We start from the raw sequence: 14,114 nt of genomic DNA, 5'->3' as shown, positions 1-14,114 counted from the left end.
TGTCTCAATTATTTATTCTGACAGTGGTTTTGCTTTTTAATGGCTTATCAGCACATTTAGAACACAGATTAGAGACCAACATTTTGAGAACGCAGCAAATGAACAGATGAAAAGTGACTAAATAGCAAGAATTTTATTGCAGGTTGTGACACATGTTCCACAGCTGTTTGAGCTACCTTTTAAAAGGCAGTGATTTGAGAATTTTTCATTTTTGTTCATTGTTACTTCTTGAACCCATGGATAAAACTGTCCGACAGCTACTGATAATGTATAAAAAAAAAACATACAGCGTTGTGTGGTTCTGAATGTTTGTTGCTACATTTGTCTTGCTTTTACTGCCAAATAACTAACTAACTAGCCTTAAACGTAACCTAGCAGCATGTTCTCAAATCTAAATCCTAACCTTGCATTATCTATAAACCGGTTCCTAAACTTATGAAGTAATAGTGGAGTTTCTCGTGTCTTGGCTCCAGGGGGAAGATTCTTGGCCCGTCCCACTCTGCACCTCCGGCACATCGCTCATCACTCCCCGTCAGGCAACAATCTTCAAACTTTTTAACAGATTGTATTATATGTTATTCATAATTGCATATCATTCATTATCCTCTGACTCAGTGTTTTTGTCATTTGTAATGTTTTATCCAACACACAATATGGCAGAAAAGCAGTAAGAGTTGTGAACCATCGGACAGCAACGTAGACACTTTATATTTGTATTGAAAACATTTATTGCAATTATTTAACCTAAAAAAGTGGCCACTGATGTTTCTACCTGGCCTTATAATGGCCATAATGTTACTTTATTTCATTTCTCTCCTCTGTTTAAAATGTAGCACCTTTTTTAAACACAAGTTCACCTATTTCAGTTTTCAGCAATAGTTTTGTACAACATAAGCTAAATAACTAATAATAACAGTAGGCCTACCAATAGAGACTAATTATTTACATCTACATATTACGGTTATCCTGAACAAAAAACAAAACTTTAATTTAATACAAAACACCAAAACAAACTTCGTAACAAACCTTGTTAACCTTTGCCAAACCTGCATAATTAAAACTATATTGAGCGAGATGTTGTTCCATAAAGAATAGAGTGTATTTAGCCGAGAACTCACACTCACAGTTCATCATTCCTCATTCCTTTACATAATCAAGGAAGTTAGCTGCGGTGAGTCAAGTGTTCTGCAAACAGCTGAAATATGCAGTTGGATCATCAAAGTAATTTTACCTGAGGCTAGTGCTTGGATCCTCCCTCAACATCGTGGCACCCAATGTGCAACCAGTTTGAGCAGTATGTCTCAGGCAATAATACAACAATTACAGTGGATATAAATGTTCTTCAAATCATTTACGACGATTAAACTATTGAGTTCAAAGTTCCTTTGTTTCTGATTCAAACGCTGAATATCTACAATACATCAATTGCAATACTATCCATACTGGTTAAATATTCCCCATATCTGTGCTCAAATATTAGCCATTGTTATTTCCAGCATACCTATTATGAAATTGTATCCACTATTACCACATCTCCCATTGCTCATTGCTATAACAACCACAGTGGAAGCCATTGTTTACATTCTACCACCGAGCTAGCAACGTCCCTCGCCCTTTGTGGCAAGCTAACCAATATCTCCAAGGCGTCGCTTCTGTTCTATCCATCCTTTTCTTCACCCATGCCCCCTTTCCTCCCCCAACACTGGTTTTAAGCCCTGTTAGGCCATGCAACAGCATTAATCTGGTTTCCTCACCCCTTGCCTCCTCCCCTGGTCGCAGCTGCAGATTTGACACAAAGCCCGGCGATTTGGCGCTGCTGTCCATGATCTTATTTGCTAAGCTCCACAGGACTGACAGATTGAACAAAATGGAAAAAAGATGCAACTTTGAGCATTTTTAAGTGGGGAACTTTAGCATCAAACCAGATCTTTCGAGGGACAAACACAGCTTCAGAGGCAATGCCAGTTCAATAGAGGAAATTCATTCTAGTTACAAAACCGTAGCTGGAAATGAAATTACGACAACAGAGAAACAGCCTGAGGAATTTGGCACAACAAACCCAAAACGGAACAAGCGATTTATAGCAAGTTCAAGTTCATGTTTACATCTCTTGTTTATGCCAGAACAAAGGACAGGAAAAAAATGGCAGGAGAAAGTGGGTCAACCTTTTGAGCGATGGAAGCTACACAAATATAACTCAGCGAGAAGATGCCGTCCCCTGGAGAGACACAAACGCACATAACCACAACAGGAGCATGATAAATAATTCTCTACAGTTCCATCCTTGCAGCATTGAAGAACGCCTTGCCATCACCACGGAGACAAGGAGGCCTCGCCATAACAACCAATGAATGAACAACAACAAGCTTTATAATGGCAATGCAAGAGCAGCTATTCTCAGCATCCAGCCACAAACACATCCATTTGTATTTCAAGCAAAAATTCGAAAATACAAAAAAAACAAAAAAACATACCTGGATCTTCATCTTCCAGCAAGAATTCATGACTGGAATGTTCGAATCCCACTCTGTCACCACACACTCCAAGGACAATAGAGTAGATTCCTCCGGTAAGATGTTACATGCCACCTTTGTCAGCTCGATCTAAACTCGCCAGAGGGAATACGGAAGTGCAGCTTGCAGAGGGAGGACGGTGTAGAGAGATGGTAGTAGCAGCAGCTAGCATGCCCTACATTTTACACATCCTGAGCTAGCTCTGGTGCCTCGGCTGCTGCTACTGCTGTCTGTCCGCTGGCTCTTGTCTCTGCTTTCTCTCCCCCGGCTGAAGAAACACACACTCACACACACACACACACACACACACACACTTGCACAGGCGCAGGCTCTAATCCTATTGGCAGGGCGAGCACTTCCTCCAGCTGATCTTGATGAGAGGTGGGGGGAGGGGCTATTGAATGATTCATGAGTGAGGGAGGAGGAAAAAGGAGAAGGGGAGGGGTGTTCGCTCTTTCTCTGTGTCTTTCTCTAAATAGACTCTCACTAGAAGCTTTAAAGTGCGTCCCTTTAACCTTCCTTAAAACCACCTTGGACGCTCCGAACTGACTGTGTTAGGAACAAAGAACTCTCCCCAGATAATAATTTATTTCTCAGAGTAGTTTCCGGTCTTTATAAAGAAATTAAAATGTATATAGCAATTAAAAAAAAAAAATTGTTTACTTTATAGAATAGAAAAAATATTTAAAAACAGGGGGAAAAAAACAACATTGATTATCAGTAATAAATTAAGATGTATTGGACCAATACATGTATAGTTTTAAATAAATTGTACAACATTTGAATGCTTTATAATTAGTGTATAATAGGCTAATTTACACAAATTTGATCATATGAAAACATACACAAAAATATAACATAACTAGAACTAAAAGAGCGACCAAGAAAACGGAAGACCATTATGCTTGAAATGTAATACTTTATTTACTTTAATAAATTAAGTCCTTCTATTTGTTACTTTCAAATGTAATACTTTTGTAATGCCTTTAAGACGCTGTGGCTGCCCTGTTTCTACACATTTACTCCAGGTAATAGGATGAACGGAAATGTCACAAGTCTTGGCAAGTAATACTGCCAAAGTGCTGTCTGGTGGCCGAGTGGTTAAGGTGGCAGCACATATGCCAGGATCCAAGTGCAACCGCCCGCAGCGTCATGAGTTTGAATCCCAACTCATCCCCGTGTCACGCTTAACTGTCCTATTTAATAAAGCCTTCAGGTAAAAGAAATCTTGAATATTAAAAGCAAAAATAATACATGCTACAATAATTGTCTCAAATGTCTAAATGAGAGATTTATTCAAATGACTCTAAAATAGTACACTGTCTTGTTTTATGGTATGCATTTTTACATCAAATAAAGATCTTATATTACTGGCTTGAGAAGAATGATTACAATACAAATATTCAATGGAAAAAGTAGCTGTGGGCGTGGCCAGTGGCGGTGATGCAGACAGTGGGGGGTTGGTTGGCGGGGGAGGGGGGCTGACAGTGAGGGTAATTCATCCTGGCACATGGGCACATGCACAGCTGTATTCAAGGGCGAAGCATCGGCCAGACGAGCATAGATTCTAGCTGGCTCATGCTGCAAATGTAGGTCAGACAGTGAAAACACAACAGTTAGCATCATGTTCATTCTACTGAAGAAAAAACACTACATTTAGATATAAAGCATGAGTCCTGTAAAAAGAACACTCATTACAATCGTTGTAGTAATTAAAATAGTTAAATGTATTGTTTTTAATTTACTTATGTCTGTGTTCTGTTTAACTTGTTGTGTCTTTGCTTGTTTTGCAGCAGACTGAGCATAAACCTGCCATGGGACGACAGAGGGAAACTAGCCTTTATGGCTGAATCTGGCATATTTGCATCTGATCATGTTAATTCATATGCACTGTCCCATTTCAAATAAATAAACAAATGAAATTAATAAAACACATTTTTTTGTGACTTAGCATGTAGCCTTAGCATGTAGCCTAAACCTGGCTCACACCAGACTGATCTGTGTCTCACTCTGAAGTGAGTTCTTCACATGAATCAAGCTGAAAAGGCTCTCGTCAAGGCTCTCACTCAGAGACATGGTTTGTAGTAGAAAGCTCAGAAGTGTTCACTGTATGATGAGATTTGAAATGTTGCATGTTAAAAATCTGACTCATTCACAGAGAAATGAACGAGGAACTGAATTTAGACTTAACACAAAGTGTTAAGTGCGATACAGTGGTCTGCATTTTATAATCTGCCCCAACCTGACCCGCGGGTCAAAATACAACTCCCATCATCATCAGCATTACTCCCATCTTTCTGTGTAAATATATCATGTTACAACGTGGATATCTGAGGCTTTTATGGGTACGTGCAGTCTATACGTAAGTAAAACGTTGGTGCAGCGTATCAATAGTCCGACTTTTACGGTAAATCCAGTGTTCAGAAAAGTCCAGTCCTCTTTCTGATCCACAAATGAACAAAGTGCCATTTTGTGCACATTGTAAAAGTACAAGTATTATCTGAAAGTCATTTAAAATCTGCTGACCTGGTCAAAGAACTCTTTTTGATGCTACTACTGCATAAGGCCTGTTGTCAGGGAGGCGTTTCCTGATGAAAACCTGTTTTGTTAAACTTGTTAGTCTTGTTAAGACTAACCACAAACAAGCACTGACACATATGCAAGTCTTTTATGACTTAGCATGTAGCCTAGCTTATATGGAATATCAATAAACCATAAACATAAAGGTACTGACACTAAACCATTTTTGACAACTTCATCATCATGTTTTTGGACATTTTGTGTAGAAAACGCGAATAGGACATACATTTTATTCGCCTGCTGAATCAAGGGCTGAATCAATGAAGCGCAACTGATAGATTATTGGAGGGAATAAACATTTTTTTCTTTTTTTTTTTTTCTTCAATAATCAATTATCTATATATTTTCTTAAAAATCAAGACAAGACTTGCAGTGAGTGCTGGAGCAAATATCCTTTCTCCCTCATGCCAGTCAAACACTGACAGCTCAGCTCTTGTTATCGTGGCCTACATCATTAGCGGTACATTACTCGTCACAATGGAAGCATGTGGCCTGGATGGAACATATAATCGCTGATCAATGATGGAAATAATCTTCTCCTGCCTCGTGCCTCATATTTCAGCTCTTGGTTACTTCTATTTATACTGCAACAAAAGCTTGAAGAAAATGACTCAGATAGAGCAGGAATAACATGAAAATGACACTGCAAGTTTGATTTCCTTAAGAATACTTTTATCAAGACGGTCTCAAGCGACATCACTTTATTTGGGTCACATTCAGTGAAAATCTCATATTCACAGGCCTTTCAGGATCTAACAACCAATCCATTAATCAAAGAAAACAAACACCCAATGAATCATGGTACTAGCTCAACGTTAGGAACAATTGAGTGTGGATTGTCAAAATTAGAAAAATGCATTGTGCCTTGTAGCTTATTGATTGTATGAATCAAACACAGTGTTTACAGAATTAAAACACTGCAAAAATAATGTTCCATAACCTAACATTGTACACTATACCCACAGATACTAATAATACTAATAATACTAGTATTACATGTTTTGCAACCTCAGCAGCATAACCTAAATACAATAAATCTGCATATGAAAGCAACAATATTTGTCCAAACTACTACTGTGTTGTCCAGGAAATGGAGATACAAAGACGAGGCCTTGGGGGAAAGAGCTATTGGAACGGTTTCAGGTTTTCTGAAATCAATGGTGAAAAAACATACAGCTGTTCACAGTTAATGTCATTTACGGTATATTGGTCCACTTTCCTATGTATGAGTGTGCAAAAAACAACCTTTTCAGGGCCATTTCATGTGTGCACCGTTTAATCATGAGAGTTAGAACTGCATAGTCTACAGGATTTAGCGACATCTACTGGTTGGGCAAAGTATGGCACAAATAGAACTTATACAGCTTTTATGAACCAGTGTGTTTCCATGTGCTAGTACTGGAAATGAATGCATTATTTTATTCTATTCAGAGGTAATTTAACAGAACTATGACAATCAAATCTGTTCATCAAATGCAAAAATGACTCAGATTTATGAGGAGATTGTTCAACCAAGATGTCAATGCTTCAAAGCCAAAATATGATGTTAGATAATGCTGCAGCTGACGATTATTTTAGTACTCTAGTGGTCAGGGAATATTTTTTTCGATAAGTTGAGTAGTCAAAACGATTATTTCGATATTATATTTGTTTTTAAAGTACATGTTTAACCAAATAAAATTGGAAACATGGTGACAGAAAGCTTCTAGATAACGAATATATACTAATAAATATTATAAATAAAATGTATAATATTTAAAATATTATAAATAAAATTATAACATATATAAATAAATTCGGGGTGCACGGTGGCAAAGGCGGTTAGCGCTCTTGCCTCCCAAGAAGGAGATCATGGGTTCGATTCCCGGACCAGACCAACATAACATGATCTCTCTGGGTGGAGTCTGCATGTTCTCCCCGTGTTACCGTGGGTTCTCTCCGGGTTCTCCGGCTTCCTCCCACCGTCCAAAGACATGCATGTGTTAGGTAAAAATTGGTAACTCTAAATTGGCCCTAGTGAATGAATGTGAGCGTGAACTGTCTGACTGTCAGTCTGTCTGTCATGTCTCTGTCTCTGTGTTGGCCCTGCGACAAGTTGGCCACTGTCCAGGGTGTACCCCGCCTAAGGCCCGAAGTCACTGGGATAGGCTCCAGTCACCCGCGACCCCGAAAGGGAACAAGCGGTAGAAAATGGATGGATGGATAAATAAATTCGTCATATAGGCGCCGTCACAGCTGGCATCCCGGTGTAAACGCTCCACTCTTTTCTCACACTTTTTTCACACTTATTGTGCTTTATCTTCTGTATTTTGTAAATATTTTTTTCTATTTTACTGTACGATAGGGACATTCAACTGTTTTTGACTTTTTTCGGCTGGAATATGAGTGTTTTTTTGTCATGTGCGCTAGCTCCAAGCTAGCCCCCGGCCCCCCCGCGCCCTCCGACCGACGTGTGCCGCGGTACACGTTTATATAAAAGAGGAACTTCACGAACGATCGGAACACGCACTGGAATCGCTTTAATTCAACTTGTTTTGACTTTGTTCGGCTGGATTGAGTGTCTTTGTCGTGTAGTCGCGATGTGCCTCGGCCCCCGAGCCCCCCCGCGCCCCCCGGCCGGCGCCGGTGCGTGTTTACACAAAGGAGGAACTTATGAAACTGCGGAGAACCGTCGTCTTACCCGGAGATCGTCACGTTATCCCGGCGGACATCCTAAGGAAAACGCAGCGAAGCAGAAGGGCTGGACGTAAAATCCGTGAGAAGAGAGGAGGAAATAGAAAGCCGGTTCCCGCCGTAGTCATGGGTAACGTGAGGTCCCTTCAAAATAAAATGACGAAAATAGCGAGCCTCATGCGGTCCCAGAGGATTTATAGGGACAGCAGCATCTTGATTTTCACAGAGACCTGGCTAACAGCAGAAATACCAGACTCTATTGTAGGTTTGGACAATTTTCATCTGCTGCGGGCGGACAGAACGAGAGAATGCGGGAAGAAAAGAGGTGGAGGTCTGGCTGTATATGTGAACATAAGCTGGTGCAAATCCGAACACTGCACAGTGAAGGAGCAGCTATGTAGCAAGGATATTAAACTATTGGCTATTGGCATGAGGCCATATTATCTTCCCCGGGAGTTCTCACATGTGATTTTGATCGCAGTCTATGTGGCCCCGTCTGCCAATGCTGAATATGCTTGTGAAGCACTGCTCTCCTGCACTTGTAGGCTGCAAACACAGCACCCACAGGCTCTCTTCCTCGTCTCTGGTGACTGTCGGGAGGGAAAGAGGACTTTTGAACGATGGAGCCTCAACTCGAGGGGCAGCGTCCGATCCCTTGCATCAGATAGATGGTGGTCACACGAGGTGTGACCACCCAGTACGTTACCTGCCCCACCAGAAACAATAGAACATTGGACTTGTTTTTTGCCAACACCAAAGAGGCTTATTCTTCTTCCCCCCTCCCTCCCCTGGGCAGCTCGGACCACAACCTTGTACATCTGAGGCCTGTGTATGAACCCATTGTGCGCAGGCAGCCTGTGGTGTCCCATGTGGTGAGGATGTGGTCTGCTGAGAGCGAGGAGGCTCTGAGGGACTGCTTCAGCACCACTGTCTGGACTGAGCTTGTGTGCAGTGTTTTCCAAACAACAAGCCATGGATTAACTGTGAACTGAAGGCTCTGCTGAAGGAGAAGAAGAGAGCCTTCAGGTCAGGGAACAAGGAGGAGCTGAGGACTGTGCAGAAAGAGCTGAGGAGGAAGATCAGGCAGGCTGGAGGATGGAGGAGCAGCTGCAGCAGAAGAACATTCAGGGAGTGTGGAGGAGCCTGAAAACCATCTCGGGCTTCAAAATCCCCCCTGCCCAGACAGAGGGGGATCTACAGTGGGTTAATGATTTAAATGCTCACTTCTTGAGATTTGATCGGTCACCCGCCCCTTCCCCTGCACAGCTGCATGCTCCCTCTTCCACAGCTGGACAATGCCCTGCATCCGTTCCTCTTCATTTCTCCGCCCCGGACCATTAGCTCCCCACTTCGCCTGGAATCACCCATCCCCCAGCACACAGTCCCCCTGCCAACCACTGACTGTCACAGCAGCACAGGTGAGGAGTGAGCTGAAGAGGATTAAAGTGAGGAAGGCAGCAGGACCTGACGGCATCAGCCCCAGGCTCCTTGAGTCCAACGCAGATGAAGTGTGTGGAGTTATGGAGCATGTCTTCAACATGAGCCTGAAGCTGAGGGTAGTACCACAGGTCTGGAAGACCTCCTGTCTGGTACCTGTGCCCAAGACACCGCGCGCCAAAGATCTCAACAGCTTCAGGCCGGTGGCTCTCACGTCCCACCTGATGAAGACACTGGAGCGGCTAGTCCTGGACCACCTCCGCTCCACCGTGAGCTCAGCCATGGACCCGCTGCAGTTTGCATACCGGCCTGGCATCGGAGTGGAGGACGCCATCATCTCCCTGCTGCACTGCTCTCTCTCTCACCTGGAAAAGCCTGGCAGCTCTGTGAGGATCTTGTTCTTCGATCTTTCCAGCGCCTTCAACACCATCCAGCCGCTGCTCCTGAGGTACAAGCTGGAGACGGCTGGTGTGGAGTATGACCTGGCAGAGTGGATCCTGGACTACCTCACAGACCGACCTCAGTTTGTGAGAGCACGGGACTGTGTGTCTGACACTCGGACCTGCAGTGTGGGGTCGCCCCAGGGCACTGTCCTCGCGCCCTTTCTCTTCACCCTCTACACTGCAGACTTCAGACATGACACGGACAGCTGTGTCCTGCACAAGTTCTCTGATGACTCTGCCATCATCGGACTCATCACGGACGACGATGATGCGGAGTACAGGAGACTGGCGCAGGACTTTGAGGACTGGTGTCAGCGGAACCACCTCCTCATCAACGCGGGGAAGACCAAGGAGATAGTGGTGGATTTCCTCAGACGCCACCCCACTGCCCCCTCACCAGTGAACATCCAGGGACGGGACATTGAGAGAGTGGACTCATACAAGTACCTGGGTGTTCATCTGAACCACAAACTGGACTGGACTCACAGACGCACTGTACAGGAAGAGCTAGAGTCGGCTCTACCTCCTGAGGAGACTCAGGTCTTTTGGAGTGACAGGGCCACTCCTGAAGACCTTCTATGACTCTGTGGTGGCATCAGCCCTCCTGTACGGTGTGGCTTGCTGGAGCAGCAGCATCACAGAGAGGGAGAGGAGGAGTCTGGACAAAGTCATCAAGAAGTCTAGCTCCGTCCTGGGCTGCGCTCTGGACTCGGTGCAGGAGGTGGGGGACAGAAGGGTCCTGGCTAGATTCACATCCATGCTTGACCATGAGTCTCACCCCCTGCAGGACACTCTGTCCGCTCTGGAGAGCAGCTTCAGTGAGAGACTGATCCACCCTTGCTGTGTGAAGGAAAGGTTTCGTAGGTCTTTCCTTCCTGCTGCTGTCAGACTTTATAACAAACACTGTTAGTCCTGAACACTCGTAATACTGACCTAACCATGTGCAATTCTGTCATATGTGCAATTACTGTCGTGATTCATGTGCAATTACTGTGAAATTCATGTGCAATCCATGTGCCGTCGTGACACATATTCATGTGCAATTACTGTCGTGATCACATGCAATGGTATTTATGTATTTATTTATCTATCTTTATTATTTTTCCCCTCCATCCCTTGTTGGGAAATGGGAGGTTTTGTCTATGGGAGTTTTTTGTTTATAGGAGATCTTCTACTGAGAGTGTTTTTCAAACTTCCTATAAGTGATCTGTTCTTTTCCTCTGTATCTACCTCTGTAGCTACCTGCGTTGCATCAATGAAATTTCCCCATGTGGGACAATAAAGGAATGTCTTATAAAGCCTATGCTTGATCTAGATTCTTGGCCTGAGCCAGCTCCAGGTCCTGGTCCAGGTCTGTGGGTTTTATGTTTGTGGCAAAAACAATGTGCAAAGTATGATTTTGTTAATGGCAATGCATAAGTCCAGGCTGATCTTAAGACTACATGGGAGAATTGTAGACTATAGTGGGCCTTCATAGTCTTTTATCAATGGGAAACCATGCAATACATTGACATTATTACAACACATAAGACCGGAAAAAGGTGGCTTGCCCTCTCCAGGTGGGTGGGGTGTCCTTGCCCCAAGTGGAGGAGTTCAAGTATCTCGGGGTCTTGTTCACGAGTGAGGGAAGGATGGAGCGTGAGATCGACAGGTGGATCGGTGCAGTGGCTGCAGTGATGCAGTCGCTGCATCGGACCGTTGTGGTGAAGAGGGAGCTGAGCCGAAAGGCAAAGCTCTCTATTTACCGGTCGGTCTACGTTCCTACCCTCACCTATGGTCATGAGCTTTGGGTAGTGACCGAAAGAACAAGATCGCGAATACAAGCGGTCGAAATGAGTTTCCTCCACCGTGTGGCTGGGCGCTCCCTTAGAGATAAGGTGAGGAGCTCGGCCACACGGGGGGAGCTCGGAGTAGAGCCGCTGCTCCTCCACGTCGAGAGGAGCCAGCTGAGGTGGCTCGGGCATCTGTTCCGGATGCCTCCTGGGCGCCTCCCTCGGAGGTGTTTCAGGCATGTCCCACCGGGAAAAGGCCCCGGGGAAGACCCAGGACACGCTGGAGAGACTATGTCTCTCGGCTGGCCTGGGAACGCCTCGGGATCCCCCCGGAGGAGTTAGAGGAAGTGTCTGGGGAGAAGGAAGTCTGGGAGTCCCTGCTCAGACTGCTGCCCCCGCGACCCGGCCCCGGATAAGCGGCAGAAAATGGATGGATGGATGGATGGACAACACATAAGCAACTAATAAACTGCAAATGGTCTGTTCATGTCTCCAAGTTTTAGAGTTGAATAATGCCTTTGTTACTGAAATAAATAAAACTTTGAATTGGCTATTAAACTACACTGGATAAAGTTGGAGAAAAAAGGGAGAATGAAGTTGTAGAAGGTCAAAAGTGTTCATTTTAACTGTATAATTAGACAATTGCCCATGAATTATGCATGTACAGCAACGTATCTAAACCTAATCAGACAATATATGCGCTGATATTTAATTGCCGGCGAGTAGCAGTTAATAATTGGAAGACTGACAGTGGCCCATGCTCCCGTCTTTAATGAGATAAACAAACACACCTAATTGTAGCTTGTTAAAACCCACTTAACGATGAATAATCCACACTCAAATCAAGAAAAAAAAGCTTATATTTTGACATCTTACTCTACTCTGAAGAAGGACTGATCTTATAGAGTGGAAATGGGCTAAAGAAGCATTTGAAGTCTCCTCTGGGTTTTCTCGTGGACTTTGGCCAGTCCGTGCAGCCAAAACACTGCAGGAAAAGTCACTGTATAATTAAGCAGTAAATAAAGGAAAAGAGTGTGAGCAGCTGATCAAAGGCCAGACACATTATCACTGAAGAACATGGCAACAACAGGCACATTTCAGATGGTTTTACAAGAAAATACATGTATTTCTTTGATTATTACAATGGACACCTACTCTTTCTTGTGATAGAGTTTGAATTGAATACAATTTACAGTTTCAATTTTTTTTTAAACATATATCTGGAGTTAGGAGTGATTGCAAAGTGTCTTGCAGTTGCTATGGGACATTTTTAGCTTGGGAATGTTCCAAAATAAAATAAAGGTCAAAATGCTTCTAATGTTTTTTTTTAATGTTTTGTCAGCCTGCCCGCCTTTTATAGCTACATTTCTTACTTATTTGATCATTTAAACATGTTCAGTACAACCAACACCACTCATACAACAAATACAACGTGCCCCTTTCCACCAATGACCACTTTAATCATGAAACTACCCCAAAATATACAACAAAATTAGAATACCTTTAAAGTAACCTCTTTAGGGTCAACTTTCAACTTGGTTCTGTCATGGTTTGGCAACTCAAGTCATTTGTTTGGTGTATGATCCCAAACACATGTTCATGTTCTGCTCAGATGTGTCCGATCTTCATCATGTTGGGGATGTTTGAGCGAGCAGCACCAGAGACGTAAAACCACGTGACACTCTGTACACGCCTATCTCCTTAAATGCCACATGGGTTTGTCTGGGGGCCTAAAACTTCTTCCTCTAGCTCTAGAAATCACATCTGACCAGAGACAAGTTATCTTCAGCAGCGTTTATTCCCAATCATCCCCAATAATAGTCATGACATGATGCGAATATGTGCTCAGGGAAGGTTTGAACTCGCAATTGTTTTCTCTATGTGCCAGAGAAATAATGGTTATGATTTAGCTTGAGAATAACCCGGCTTTATGTAATAGGCCTTGAGTACATGAGATGCAGAAGCATGAAGCTATTCAGTATTATCATAAATGCACTGTATTTATTGAAATGACCAGTTTCTATTCAAACATTCTTTGGGGAATGTGAATGCCACAATGCACAATAGTATAAGTAACCGTACTGTAATGTAAGCAGCTCACATGATACTTGCAAGTCAGGCTGTACACTATATGTAAGCTGAGCTATGGTTCAATACTACAACACTGTCTCATGTAAGAGGAGCTGGCTCATGTTTCAGACCACTTACACGTCAACGAAATATTAGAATGTATGTAATGTATGGCCTTCTCCCAAGGGTTTCCACACATGCATCTGTATAGACATCACTAAGTGCAATGGCGAGAGATGTTCTAGTCATCTGCCACTAAAATGCATATTTAGAAGTCGAAGAATGAATGAAACGTTATTGTTTTAGTCGAGCAGTTAAATTTCAATTCGATGTATTTATCAAAAAAAAAAAACAGAATGTCCCAACTTCCCCTGTCCTTAGACCCTCCTTCTTGGCAACGAAAAACGACTCAACCCTTTGGGAGGAAGTAGGAACCTCGGGGAGAACCACAGCGAAGGAGAGATCCGACTCCCACGGACGGAGTTTCAATTTGCAGATAGACTGTGGAGCCAGAGCCCTCAGGAGGAGAGCGGGCGGTTCATCCAGCAACACAGTTCATTCTTAGCAGTTTGAAAATGCTATAAACAGAAAACAAAAGAAAAGCTAGAAGCAGTCATCTCCAGTAT

General features: G+C 43.2%; 1 protein-coding gene across 5 annotated transcripts in view; it reads right to left on the bottom strand.

Moving 5' to 3' along the window:
* Nucleotides 1-14,114, bottom strand: part of marchf8 (membrane-associated ring finger (C3HC4) 8) — a 179,642-nt gene that overhangs the window by 59,358 nt on the left and 106,170 nt on the right. Inside the window, exon 1 of one of the 5 annotated variants that reach the window (XM_072436561.1) lies at nt 2,475-2,817. The exons of the other annotated variants lie outside the window; for them this stretch is intronic. Coding sequence (XP_072292662.1) covers nt 2,475-2,504 — 30 coding nt within the window. The 5' untranslated portion in view covers nt 2,505-2,817. Of the gene's footprint in view, nt 1-2,474; nt 2,818-14,114 lie in introns of those variants that run through there. 5 annotated transcript variants of the gene reach the window in all.

This window comes from Eucyclogobius newberryi, unplaced genomic scaffold (assembly GCF_026437365.1).
Source record: "Eucyclogobius newberryi isolate DKJ021-1_F unplaced genomic scaffold, fEucNew1.0.hap1 SCAF_8, whole genome shotgun sequence".
NCBI lineage: Eukaryota > Metazoa > Chordata > Actinopteri > Gobiiformes > Gobiidae > Eucyclogobius > Eucyclogobius newberryi.
The sequence above is the reverse complement of the archived record's forward strand: the minus strand, read 5'-3'. Positions and strand labels throughout refer to the sequence as shown.